At 41.6% G+C, this 14,424-nt stretch overlaps 1 protein-coding gene across 8 annotated transcripts in view; it reads right to left on the bottom strand.

The window, feature by feature from the left end:
• Positions 1–1,100: 1,100 nt before the first annotated feature.
• JADE3 (jade family PHD finger 3) overlaps positions 1,101–14,424 on the bottom strand; it is a 159,355-nt gene continuing 146,031 nt past the window's right edge. For all 8 annotated transcript variants that reach the window (XM_051827046.2, XM_051827043.2, XM_008272525.4 and 5 more), the window contains 3 exons: positions 7,947–8,417; positions 6,094–6,211; positions 1,101–4,175 (listed from right to left, as the gene is read on the bottom strand). In XM_051827046.2, coding sequence (XP_051683006.1) covers positions 3,265–4,175; positions 6,094–6,211; positions 7,947–8,417 — 1,500 coding nt within the window. In that variant the 3' untranslated portion in view covers positions 1,101–3,264. The remainder of the gene's footprint in view (positions 4,176–6,093; positions 6,212–7,946; positions 8,418–14,424) is intronic.

Raw genomic sequence — 14,424 nt, 5'->3', positions numbered from 1 at the left:
ATTATCTGAATTTCAAAGTTTCTTCAACACAAAGGTTCCTCCCCTGTTGGAAATGTACACACTACTAGAATTAAACCCAACAGCTCTTTGGGGGCCATAACAGTGTATATTTATAGTTTCAGTTCTCCAGAATTTTACCCTAACAGTTTATCAGGACAAAACAATCATTCATTAACAGGTAAGGGAGGGGGAGGGAGGCAGAGATTGGGAAATCAATTTCACCTTTTATCTAACTTCAGTACTGATTTACCCAATGACCTTTGGCAAGCACATTTCTCAAACATGAGAATGTAGATGATTTCTTTTATTTTTATTTTTATTTATTTTATTTATTTTTTTAATTTTTTGACAGGCAGAATGGACAGTGAGAGAGAGAAAGAGAGAGAAAGGTCTTCCTTTGCCGTTGGTTCACCCTCCAATGGCCGCCGCGGCCGGTGTGCTGCGGCCGGCGCACCGTGCTGATCCGATGGCAGGAGCCAGGAGCCAGGTGCTTTTCCCGGTCTCCCATGGGGTGCAGGGCCCAAGCACCTGGGCCATCCTCCACTGCACTCCCTGGCCATAGCAGAGAGCTGGCCTGGAAGAAGGGCAACTGGGACAGAATCCGGCGCCCCAACGGGACTAGAACCTGGTGTGCCGGCGCCGCTAGGTGGAGGATTAGCCTAGTGAGCCGCGGCGCCGGCGAGAATGTGGATGATTTCTTCAAAGTGTCCCCATGACATTAATATACCCACATGACTCCAAATGAATATTTTAAAGAGTATATATGTAAATAATGCCTGACCTAAGCCCTCTGGATCCTGACACTTTAGATAGGATCATTTCCATGGTCATTTAAAAAATTATGACAGCAAGGTTTTTAATCTTAATAGCTTGATGAAATCATGAGTTCTGGATGGAGTTCACATATTCAGAGTTCTCTTTGGCTCTTGGTATTGACATGAATCGTGAATCTGTGCGTCTGAATCTTCCATTTTTCCTCGCCTCTTTCTTCCTCTTCTTGTTTTTATTGAATATACTTTTTTTAAATATAAAAGGGACATGTTTTTGATTTTCAAAAACCAGTATGCCAAACTATAAAATTACCACACTGATAACAAGTAGCAGTTTTCATAATTTAATGAAAAAGTATTGGTAAAAAGGAGACAATTGAAAAAAGACTGCATTTATCTTGGAAAACTGGGCTATATAAGACAAAATGAAAACAAATTAATACAGAAGATTAAGAGGTAATACTTCAAATAACAAGAAAATGTAGCAAATGCATTTTGGGGCAACAGAAGGCTCCTTCATTTACCTAGGAAAATCCTGTAAAAATATTACAACTCTATTTCCCTGACTGGAATGATATTAAGTCAATACTCTCCCAGTGGTGTTACATATGGAATTTGGCTGAAGCACTGTTTTGATGTTTGCTTTTCCTCCCACTCGGAATTGAAAGGCATGAAAGTACACCAGCTACTAGTGGCAGTGCTGGCCTCTAATGTACGGAGTTTACAGCACAGCTCCATTATAATCTCATTGCCATGAAGGTGTCAAATGAACAGCTACCCCAGGAGAACGCAAAGACAAAGCATAGAAATCTAGTGCACAAACGGGAAATTCTCTTCCTCCGTTTGGATAATTTTCATAGCTTTTTCCATTCAAACAAAATACAGGACACTTACAACACATGCTATGGCATGTTCACACACGTACATAGGCACAAAAGAAATTTTTTGAAGATGTAGTCAAAGGAGAAGCAAAATACAGATGTTTTCAGAACCGGAGAGGAAAAAGCAAAGGAACCCTTTAACAAGGCTACAAGAACAAAAGCCAGGTTGGGGGGGTAGGCGGGGAGGAAAACCTTGTGTTCCATATGGATGGAGAGAAGGCCCCTGCCTTGACTGACTGGCACCTATTGTAGCTAGGCTGTTTCCCCAGTTAGAAACTTTAACAACTGGATGTGACCTTTTTTTTGCCTGAAAATTTCATGACCACACTTTCCCAAACTAGAAGAAAGAGAACATTAATTTAAGGCTAAGAAGAAAAGAGAGCTGAGACTTATATTCTGCTTCACATTTTAAAACCTGTAACATTTCCCCCTTCTTTAAATGGGAAGCAGACATGTTTTTATCCACCCCCCCTCAAAATTTAATTATTCTCTTTCTCCCAGAAATTCATCAGGGCTGATAGTTTGGGAACAGAGTATAAGCAACTTCTGAAAAAATGGCTCTAGCCTTACTGTTTGGGAACTTGCCTTGGATTCAAAATTGCTACAAAGCTAAATTATATCCATGTGTTACACACATGCTTTCAAATTCTGTTTGACAATAAAAATCTGTTTCAAAATTAAAGCAGGTAAGAATACTTAACCTCTGTGCACTTTATATTTAATTATACCTCAATAAAAACTTTATAAACATTAAAGCAGGTATACAAAAACTGTCAGCCAAACTCATTTTAGTCAAATTTATTTGAAAACAACAACACAAAACCCCTGACCTGGTACAAATACCCCAGAAATGGTCTCAACTTTTGGAAAGGCTCTGGGATCCTTCACAAATGACCAAACAGAGAATCAGAGCATTTTCCTTGGAAGTAGTACTTTTGTACTTCTGTAAACACTATCCACAAGTTAGCCTCTTATGCTTGTTAGCTGCATGAAATAGTTATGAGTGCGTCCCCAACAAGCAAGTCTAGGAACAGGCACTGGACACTTGTAAGCAGTAGCAGTATTGATTCAGTACGTCAAGATACTGTGAAAGGAACTCAACCTCGCGCAGAGCAAAGGAAGAGGGTAGTGAGTTTGACAGTATCTGAGAGTTGGTCTCCTGGCTTAGAGATACCAGTGGAATTAGAAATGTCCTACAGACAGGAGCTCTCAGAGTCACATGCTGTAGTTTCAAAAGCTAAGTAGTTTTAGTGTCTGGTAATCATGGTCTCTTGCAAATCTGTTAGTGACGCAAGGACACTTAATAATGTATTCATCAATGTGTTAATATAATTGGAAAGCTGCCCTGTATTTACTCAATAAATACTCTGGGTCCAGCTATTCCCAACAGCCTCTAACAAACCAACCTCTGGACAATCTGCAATTCTTGTAATGTGCTTGTGAAAACGAGACTTTGAAACCTTTTCAAAAACTGCAAGCAAATTTTACTGTGGAAAATTCTCTTTCTTTTCTCCATAACTCCCCCTAACATATGCTAGAATCCTTTTGGTCTATAGGCTTTCCCCAATAAATGGGACAAAGGCAAAGGCTGAGTTATATTTGCGAGTATCTCATCACCTCTGCGTTGAACTGTGGGAAAGGGGATGTGCTTTGCTTTTGCCATGGCACTCCCGTCTAGAGTCATGGGAAGGATTCTCCCTGTCTGAGCTCTCTCTCTTTACCCGAACTTTTTCTCTATTCCCATCACTTTCTGTTTCTGAGTCACTCAGCTCCACATCTGGGCAATACCCATCATTTTCATTATATGGAGCTTGCCCTGCAGGTAGCCTGAGAAGCTGCCTATCCCAGAACTGTTCCTTGGGATTCACATTCTTAGTTGGCTTCATATAGCACTGGAGGTCCTCAGTGGTCTTCACCCACCTATTGGTGGTCTCTTTAAATGACCTGCTGAAGTGATCCATACTGGATTTTCTAAAGCTGCACTGACTAGCCAAGTGGGGGCTGCTCACGGACTCCTGGTCAGAGAACATCTCGTGTGAGCTGTCTTTTTGGGTGACATTCCCAGACCAGTTGCCCTCCAGACCATTAGGTGCGGCAAACTTGGAGCTAGGCTGATTTTTCCCATTCCCAATGGAAGACTGTCCCTGGAGGGCAGCCTGAAGGACCAGAGGCTTTCCCTGTGACTGCCCATGATAGAACTCCAAAGATGGACTTCTCCAACCAGGACTGGAATCCTTTGCTTCACCTCTGGAATGGCTGAGAGTGGCTGGCAAACAGTTATTCTTGCTCTCTAGTGGATGCCTTGGAAACGACTGCATACTCATTTCTAGCGACTCCTGAAGTGCCTGCAGGCTCCTTATATCGTTACCAGAAGAGGTGCTGTCAGGAGAGCAGGACTGGTGATCAGTCTCTGTGGAGCCATTTCTGCAGTCTTCTGCAGCTGACTTGGGCATTTTTAACTTTAAGGTAATTCTTGGTGGTGGGTAGAACAATGAGCTTTCTGGTGTAGTTGTCAAAGGAAGTCCTGAGTTCAAAAAGAAAATACTCATTTTAGCAACTGATTTAAATAACAATGTCCGTGCTTATGGCAGAATTAGGGCACATACCTACTTTCACATGGGGTAGCAGGCAGAGTAAGCTAAACCAGAAGCTGCAGCTAAGTGTGCTACAGACGAAAAGCTTAGCAATGACACTGTTTGCTGTATGGCAATCCTCTATCTCTTCACCTCTGTTCTCCTAGTCCATAAATGACCACAAAGAGTTGTCTGCCGTCTCCTGCATCTCCAACTCTGTTCCTTCCATTTCTGAAAACAGTGTCATGAGCAATGTGGAACAGGGTCTCCCAACTGTATGTCTGTGTGTTTGTGTGTGTGCATGTGTGGGTATTGTCTAGCACTTGGGATGTGCCTTAAACACAGACTTTCCAGATCCCCTCCTCCAATAACTCTTGGCCTTCCTAAAGCAAACCAAATACAAACCTACAGAAATGTGGCACAGGTTGTGGTAGTACAGAGTATGTGTGTGCTCTACCCTGGCACTAGAAGTGCCTGTGAATTTTAGGACCTTAACCTAGAATAATCCCTTGACTACAAATGACAATTTTGGAGGTGTGGATGAGGTTTTGCAGTGGTAAGGCCAGCAGAAAAGAACTACAACATTTCTGCCAGTGGCCAGCTATGGGCCTGGCCTGGGGAGCATGGGCAATCAGCTACCTGGTGATGTTACTCAAAATCACAGGATAGATCTAACTCTATTATTCTGAGTGCTCTGAAATTAAACAAAAAAACACTATCAAATAATTCCTCTCTGCATATTACTTAATCTTTTGTCATTATCATCTTACTGTAACCTCACAAAAATGAAAAATTGAGAGGACAGCTTTTAGTTGTCCCAATGGGCAGCATTTGTTCAAGGGTCCGTATGGAATATCTACAGCCCCCACCTCTACCTGGGGTTGCCACCTGCTGATGCTGCAAGCTGTAATGAGGCTGATTCCTACCAATCAGAAGCCATGTGACTAGGGGCCAATTTCCTCAGTGGGGGGTGGTGGTGGCAGGGGGGCTCCTCCCTGCTGTCCTTTGGTTTGCCTTGTTTTACCTGGCATGTTGCTCTTCAGCTGCAAAGGCGGCTGGCCCCTTCTACACCACTCTGTGACTCTTGCCACTCACAAATGCCTCAGAGCCTCTGCTGCCTACCTGACACTTCATTTCTGAGTGTTTCTTTTGCTCTATGGCTGGCCCAAGGCAGGAGCTGATTCTGCACATCTTGCTTAGTGAACTCTAGTTACTCAGGCTCTGCCATCAACCTCTGTGTTAAATGAGGCACAGGGAAGCTATAGGTATCGCTGATACCTATAGCTATTGGCTGTCGTCATTCCAGCCAAGCTCCCCATGCTTAGGGCACTGTAATTACGCTGACATGCCTCTCTCACCAAGTGGGCAGTGTATGTCGCAGCTGAGAATTCAGTCTTGCTAACCACTCTGTCTTCTAACTCAGTTCTTAGTCCACAGTAGGTGCTCAAAAAATATTAGTAAATAAAAAGAGCCCAGATCTGTAACTCCTAGTTAAGGATTTGTTTTAATAGACTATTATTAAGCTGAGTAACTCTGGGGTTAAGTGTTTTCTGTAAAATGGGACTAGATCTTATCACATTGATTTCTAAATGTAAAAGAATAATTTTGTGACTCCAACTAATGGCCTTGAATATCTCTCTGGGATCTAGATCATCTGTCTTAGACCTGAAACACCCACAACCTTACTCTGGGACTTTTTGCTTCATGATTTGACACTGCAAAGTTGTATCAGTGCTAGATGAAAGCAAATAAGACATTAGACAAGATATTAAAAGGATTTTTCAGTGGACAATTGACATACAATCTAAATTGCTAAAATAGGTTAAACAAGTTTACATATGCATTAGGACATCTTGAATAACAGGTTACCTGCAGCAATTTCTTGGTTAATAAGCTGGACTTGCAACCCGAAGATCTGTTCCTGTAGTTTGTTTTGTGACAGTTTCAGCTTCTCACGTCTGCTTATCATGTAGCACAGGTTTCGGACCTGAAAGCCCAATCCCCAACAAGCAGATTTGTTTGTCATGTTAAACAACCTGACAGTTGAAGCTGTTAAGCTTCACTGAAGACAACTGAAGTCAGAAGAGGGGCTGGAGGGTTGGTGAAAACAGAAGATAGAACCCAAGGGTCCTAGAATAGTCACTCCACAGAAATGCACACAGGATGGTCAATGATGGGATCATAGTTTCCATATATATCAATAGCACAAGCAAAATGCTCCCAAACAGCCTCCTGAAATCTGCTCTATTTGTAGTATCCTGGAATCAATATTAATCTGAGCAGCCATGCTGGGAACATCAACTGATGGTTTTAACAATTCAGCTTTGGGGCTGGTGCTGTGGCATAGCGGGTAGTTGCCACCTGCAATGCCAGCATCCCATATGGGCACTGGTTTGAGTCCTGGTTGATCCACTTCCAATCCAGCTCTCTGCTATGGCCTGGGAAAGCAGTGGAAGATGGCCCAAGTGCTTGGGCCCCTGCATCCCTGTGGGAGATCCAGAAGCTCCTGGCTCCTGGCTTTGGATAGGCACAGCTCCAGCCATTCTGGCCATCTGGGGAGTGAACCAGCAGAGGGAAGACCTCTCTCTCTGTCTCTGGCTCTTTGTAACTCTGCCTTTCAAATAAATCTTTAAAAAATATTCAGCTTTCCCTTCAGATATGTGAGTACAAATGATGACAATGCTGAATCCAGTACAATTTTCTAAGGAGTGCTGGAACAGCAGGATAAAGGTATGCTGAGAAAGTGGAAGTGTTTTTTTGGCTCATACTTTGAGCTCAACAAGTTTCTACAACCACATGAGTAAAGTCCTCACTTTCTTATACTGTGTCCCAGTTTATTCATCTGTAAACAAGGATGATAACAGTATCTTTCCAGATGCATACTAGGATTAAATGAGTTAACATTTATGAAATGCATAAAACACTATTGACAACAAAATAGTAGATATTATATAGGTACATATTAAATTTTTAAAAGTGAGCCAGATATGTCAATTCTCTTTCAAATTTGGTACAGAAACAATTCAAGTCACTTTATAATTATGCAATTCTCTAGGATAAACATAGGACCTAACTTATCTTTGAACCCCTGCAGTACCTAATTTAGTAGATATGATACATATGAGTTATACTGAATTGTCTGGTTGAGTGGATCTCAACCAGGGATGATTTTGACCCCCCGTGTACATTCGGTAATTTGAAGACATTTTTGGCTGTCATGTTGGGAGTCATGGAGGTGCTACAGTATCTAGTGAGTAGAGGACAGGGATGCTGCTCATCCTATAATGTCTCCTACAACAAAGGACAGTCCCCTACAATAAACAACTATCCAGCCCAAAATCTCCACAGTGTTGAGTTTTTGAAACCCTGATTTAACACGTTCTTTAATAAAATTCACTAAAGCTTTCTTCAGGTGGCAGTATCAAAATGTGTCAGTAAAATACAGTTGAGTCAATTTAGGCTCAAAAGTGAATAAAAGTAAATTAAATGAGAATTTATTTCAAATTAAAAGTTCAGAGCATATAAATAAGGCCTCTCCAATCCCCTGAATGTGCCTGCTAAAAATTTAAACAGAGCCCAATGTCTGGGGCCACGACGATATCATAACATAAGCAAGGTCTCAGAAGCCCACACCATAACGAACTATTTTTAAAGTGGAAGTGGGTACCCCATTTCTATGCAGACCATAACACATCAGTCACAGGTGGTGGTGGTCACCTTACCCTTTCCAGGTCCTGCCGAAGGTGCATAAACATTCTCATGCGAGTGTGAATGCTTTCCTCTTTTGGCTGTATCAGGGCATTTTCTTCATCTTCCTTCGGAGGAAATAATGGCTTATTGAAGTTACTTTTGCGCTTCAGTTTCCAGTAGTTATAGATATAATCCACAGCCAGTGTGGGCATCCCCAGCTCTGCAGCCACATCTTCCATTCGGACGAAGGAATAGAACTCTTCCTCCAGCTCCCGAAGCTTCTGGGCCCGCAGGCTGATTTTCTCGCTTTTGGCCTGGCTCTGCTCTGTAGCCCTGTGGTGGGGGTACTCGGCCTCCCTGAGTTTCTGCCTGTTTTGGCTATGCTTGAGGCAGTAGGACCTGAACTTCACTTCATCCCCCTCATCTAGGATGGTCTTCATCTCAAGGCTGTGCTCGAAGGCACAGGTGACGTGGAAGGCAGTGATGCAGCTTTTCACAGAACACTACAAGAAGAAAACAGCTGTCAAGGTTGGGGGCGAGAGGGAGAGCCCTATGTCTCTGGGCCTAAATTGACAGCTTTTTAGGAAGCAAAAGAAAGACAAGGAGAAAGTTGGTCCTAAACTGACCATGATAGATGCTTTTTAAGTAACTCAGGAAGCCTGCTCTTATGGAAAACAGCAAAAACGGCAGCTTAAACATGTGAAACTCCCCCTTTTAAAGTTTCAACTCAAGAATTCAAGCTTTGGGCCAGTGCTGTGGCTCACTAGGCTAATCCTCTGCCTGTGGCACCAGCACTCCAGGTTCTAGTCCTGGTTGGGGCGTCGGTTCTATCCCGGTTGCTCCTCTTCCAGTCCAGCTCTCTGCTGTGGCCTGGGAAGGCAGTGGAGGACGGCCCAAATGCTTGGGCCCTGCACCTGTGTGGGAGACCAGGAGGAAGCACCTGGCTCCTGGCTTCAGATCGGCGCAGCGCACCGGCCTTAGCAGCCATTTGGGGGGTGAACCAATGGAAGGAAGACCTTTCTCTCTGTCTCTCTCTCTCTCTCACTGTAGATGGACGACCTCTCTCTCTTTCAAATAAGTAAATAAATCTTAAAGAAATACTGAAATCTCATTGTTGAAGCTGACTCTTTTGGAAGTCTACACTTCCAAAAAAAAAAAAAGTGAAGGGCACACTGCTTAATTAAGTATCTAATAAGCTGGGTTTTTGATAATTAAACACACAGAATGACCTTGGATACAACCAAGGAGAAAAAGAATGCAAAACCTGACAGATTCTCCTTAGACTGAGAAATTCAACAGGATACTGGCAACCATCAAAGATTTAATGAGGCAAATTCTGCTTAAACTAATTTCACAAGGGGCGGCATTGTGCTGTTAACAGGTCGGTGCCATCTGGGTGCTGGTTCAAGTACCAGCTACTCCACTTCTGATTCCGAGCCCTGCTAATGTGCCTGGGAAAAGAGAAAGATGGCCGAAGTACTTGGGCCCCTGCCACCCACATGGGAGATGCGGAAGAAGCTCCTGGTTCTGGTCTGGCCCAGCTCTGGCTGTTGCGGCCATTTAGGAAGTAAACCAGTAGATGGAAGATCTCTCGATCCCCCCCCCCCCAAACACCACATAACTCTGCCTTTCAAATAAATAAAATAAATCTTTAAGCTAATTTCACAGGATAAGGAATATCTTTCCAAGGATGGAATTTAAGTCTAAGGCCATCAGATCAGCCTCACATTTACTTTTGCTTGAAATTCCTCTAGAGTACCTGATTTTCTACCTCCAGACCCTCCCACCTTTCTCCACCTTCCATTAAGTGGTGATCTAGCTACTTATTGAATTCTTCCACTGAGAAGAAACTCATAATCTCCTAAGAGAGCCCACTCTAACTTTGGAAAACTCTACAGGAAAAGTTTGTTACATGACATTGAAACCTACATCCTTAAAACTTCCGTGTATTTGACAAGCCTCACGAAAATGAGGATGATGGAAACTCAAGACATACTTTTAGCTTTTGTTTTTGGGTAGCTTTTGTTTTCACTTGGCTAAGACACTAGTCAGACAGTTAAAAAATAAATAGCAGGGCAAGCATTGTGGTGCAGCAAGTTAAGCTGCTGCTTGGGATGCCTGTATCTCCTATCAGAGTGCCTGGTTCAAGTCCCAACTGTTCTGTGCTTCTGATCCAACTTTCTGCTAATGTGCTTGGAAAGTAGCACATGACGGCAGTTCTGTACTCCTGGATTTGTCCTGGGGCAGCCCTGGCTGTTGTGGAGATTTGAGGGGAATGAACTAGTGGGCAGAATATCTTTCAGTCACTTTGCTTTTCAAATAAATAAATAAGCAAATGAATCTTTTAAAAAAGCAAAAAAAAAATTGCAACTGCATTATTTAGCAAAAGATTTAAAGTGTTGGGCATAATGCTGGTTTAATGTTTTATAACAGCTAAAAATAAGGGAAGAAAAAGCAAAAGAATTTTCCAAGGGAATGTATGCATGACATAAAACTACTACTAGAAAAAACCTAAGATCATCTGGTATGGGTGTTTGATCTAGAAGCTAAGATGCCAGCTGGGATGCACACAACTCAAGTGTCCTTAGGAGTGCTTAGGTTTCAGTTTATGGCTCCTAATATGAGCTCTGGGAGGCATGAAGACAGCTCAAGTAGTTGGTTCTCTACCACTCATGTGCGAGACACAGATTTAGTTTTGGGCTCCTGGCTTTGGCCTGGCCTAGCCCTGGCTTTTGCTGGCGCATGGAGAGTGAACCAGCCAATGGGAGCTCTGTCGTCTGACTCTCTCTTTCTGCCTCTCAAATAAATCAAAGAATGTTTTTTAAAAGTCACTTCTCTCGGGTCTAATTTTACAGAATACTGAAGTCAAGTACCTATTTCCTTTTTTTTTTTTCTAAAACACATGAGGGCACTGAAAAATTCATGGAAAATAGAATTAAAATATAAGTTTATTTTAATGCAAAAATTTTGAAATCCATGCATATGAGGGGTCTTCAAAATGTGTATTATGAAACAAACTATACACGGATTTCAAAAAGGTTTTGTACCAAGAAGCAGCTATACACGGATTTCAAAAATTTTTTGTACCAAAATAAACTTAAAAAGATAAAAAAATGTAAAATCTTATTTATTTCTACCAATGTGACAGGGGAGGTATTATGACTTTTTTTTTTACAAAGCAGCTTTATTTTTATTTTTAAAATTCTTTGAAAAACTAACTGTAAAAACGATGTTGTCATTGTGATAAGCCATGATAAGCCAAGTAGCACTCATGAATGAGATATACTTTACATAAAACTCACCAGTTTTAAGTGTGTATTACAGTGGTTTCTAGCATACTTCGAGTTGTGCAATTATTGCCATTATCTAATTCCAGAACATCTTCATTGCCTCCATTAAAGAAATATAGGGGCCGGCACTATGGTGCAGTAGGCTAAGTCCCTGCCTGTGCTGTCAGCATCCCATATGGACAAGGGTTCGAGACCTGGCTGTTTCACTTCTGATCCAACTCTCTGCTATGGCCTGGGAAAGCAGTGGAAGATGGCCCAAGTCTTTGGGCCCCTGCAGCCACATGGGAGACCCGGAAGAAACTCCTGGCTCCTGGCTTTGGATCAGCTCAGGCTCTAGCCGTTGTGGCTATTTGGAGAGTAAACCAGTGGATGGAAGACCTTTCTCTCTGTCTCTCCCTCTTTCTGTCTATAACTCTACCTCTAAAATAAATAAATAAAATCTGTAAAAAAAAGAAAAAGAAAAAAATCACACCCATTTTTAGTCATTCCCTGTTCCCAAACCTAGTCCCAAGCAACCACTATTCTACTTTCTGTCTCCCTAGATGTTCTCCTTCTGAACATTTCATATGACTGGAATCATATACCGCATGGCCATTTGTGTCTGGCTTCTTTCACTCAGCATTTTTTAAGGTTTATGCATATTGTAGCATGCATTAGAACATCATTCCTTTTTATAGCTCCCGAATATTCATTGTGTAGATATATTCTATCCACTTACTAGTTGATATTTGAGTTTTTTTTTTTTTTTTTTACTTTTTGGCTATTATAAAATAATACTGCTAAGAGAATTCACATAGAAGTTTATATGTGAATATATATTTTCATTTCTCTTGGGTATTGTGCAGCAAAGGATTAATCTTGTCCAAAGAGAGGTTTAGCCCTTTGCCTTTAGCTCCTGAAAGGTCACCTCTAAGCCCTTGGAACATACTGCCTGATAAGAGTGTTTCTGTTTCCCAGAGGCCTTGAGCCAAGTCAGATAGCCTCTGCTAACAATGTGACTTATGGTGCATGCTTTGGGCCTTGCAGTATCAGTCTGACCTTTGGGATCAGAGACTAAGGTCAGCCATGCAGATGGACAGCTGTGTCTAGGTAGCTGACACCTAATAAAATCTCTGAACGCTAAGGCTTGGTGAATCTTCCTAGCTGACACTACTCTGTGTGTATTATAACTGTGCCTGGGAGAAATAAGCATGGTTGCATGACTCAAGTTGGAGGGGGTAATTGGAAACTCCTTTCCTGGTCTCTCCTGGACCAAGATCTATCTATGTGCCAATTTCCTTGGCTGATTTTAAATCTGTATTCTTTCACTGTAATAAACCACGACTGTGAGTAGAACAGCTTTTCTGAGTCCTTCTACTGAATTATTGAACCTGAGGGTGGTTCTTGGGGACCTCTTGAACTACAAGTACACACTTAGGAGTGGAACTGCTAATTCACATGGTATATCTGCATTTAATGTTCTGAAGAATTGCCTAACTCTTTTCAACAATACCTGTATCATTTTCCATTTCCATCAGCTATGCACAATGGTTCCAGTTTCTCCACATTCTAGACAACAGTGCTTACTGCTTGCCTTTCTTGTTGTTCCCAACCTACTGCATATGAAGTGGTATCTCATTGTGGTTCGCTTACTTCTAAAGGGGGAAATTTTTTCTACATAATTCTGCTGAAACTGCAGAAAATAATTTTTTAAATACTTTCCAGTAGAGGGAAAATGCTACACTTACACATCCACATTTGTAAGGAGAGTTTCTGTGTGATGAGCATTGGACTGAATAGGGTGGCTGGAATAAAAAACTTGAAAAAGAACATCACAGACTGATTTAGGAATTAAAGCACTTCTTTCTTCTGAACAGAAGTATTTTGCTACCTGCAAACAGAAAAGTATGCTCTCCTAAGAGCAGATCAAACCTGCCTGGGGCACCAAGGGCCTGGGGCCTACATCCTCACTGTTTTTTGTCCTGTCGCAGGACAGTATCCATTTGGTTGCCCTTAATCCCCAGTAATTCATGAACAGACAAATGGATGCTGTTAGAACATTTTGATCAAATTTTGTCCCCAGAAACAATGTCATAAATGGTCCAAACCAGCAAAAAAAGCTTACTTCAGCCACTGTGTACTTAGAAACACTAGCACCAATATCGACCACTGGCCCATCTGATATCTTAACCCTAAGGGTCTACAGGTCTGAGGAGAGATGTCACTGCAGTATTATTCAACTTTTAACAGACTTCAGGCTCCTGAAGGCAAGGAGCAGACAGTCTTAGAATAATTTTTACTGACAAAATTTGAAGCATGTGAGGAAAATATTAAGGCATTCCTTTTTGGAGGGGAGTATCCTTTTATCTCAACATTTCATTTTATTTTTCCTCCACCAGTACTACCTCTAATAGTCATTAAGTAGATGTACTTGTCTGCTCACCATTTCCCTATTGGCTGAAGATTTTTGCATTTTTAAAAAGTTCACTTCCTTCACAAACTCTTTTTAGCCTAACAATAAACTCACAGTGACCTACCAATTTATTTTGATTTCAACAGACATATAAATGACTTCAGACAGGTCTCTCTACTGTCAAGAGGAATGTATCTGAGCCTCAAATGTCTGACGATTCTATTCAGCTTGGTTGGATGAATGCTAGGCCTTTTAATTAGCAAAGTCAGATTGGCTCTAGGAAATAATGTGAACAATAACAAGCATTACTAAAAGGACCACTGACATTAACTTTCTGTTAGGCACTGTGTTGAGTTCTTTAACACTTTAAGTAGGTACTATCATCTTCTCCATTTATAGATGGGGAAACTGAGGCACAGAGATGTTAGATAACTTCTCCAAGACTGCACTAAGTACTGAAAAGTGAAACCAAGATTTGAATCCCAGGAGTCTATCTCCAAAGGCCATATTCTTAACTACTCTTCTTTATTTCCTTTCAGAGAAGACCTAAAGCATCTGGATTTAGGTTAAATGGGGCTTGAACAGAAGATATAGAAGGACCCTAAGGGAATTCTGGAAGGCTGGCCATTAGAGTGAGAGTGTCCAGGGTCTAGTCAAAATTCAGAGCTGCCTGGCATACCTGATCTGAACCCAGACTTTAGGATCTGCTCCAAGATTACAGAGAAGCCTGTTTATGTGTGGTCCCATGAGCTAAGAATGGTTTTTACAATTTTAAATGGTGGAAAAAAAACCAAAAGAATATTTTGTGATATGAAAATTATATGAAAT

Source organism: Oryctolagus cuniculus, chromosome X (genome assembly GCF_964237555.1).
Source record: "Oryctolagus cuniculus chromosome X, mOryCun1.1, whole genome shotgun sequence".
Classification (NCBI taxonomy): Eukaryota; Metazoa; Chordata; class Mammalia; order Lagomorpha; family Leporidae; genus Oryctolagus; species Oryctolagus cuniculus.
This window is presented reverse-complemented; position numbering and strand designations above follow the sequence as displayed.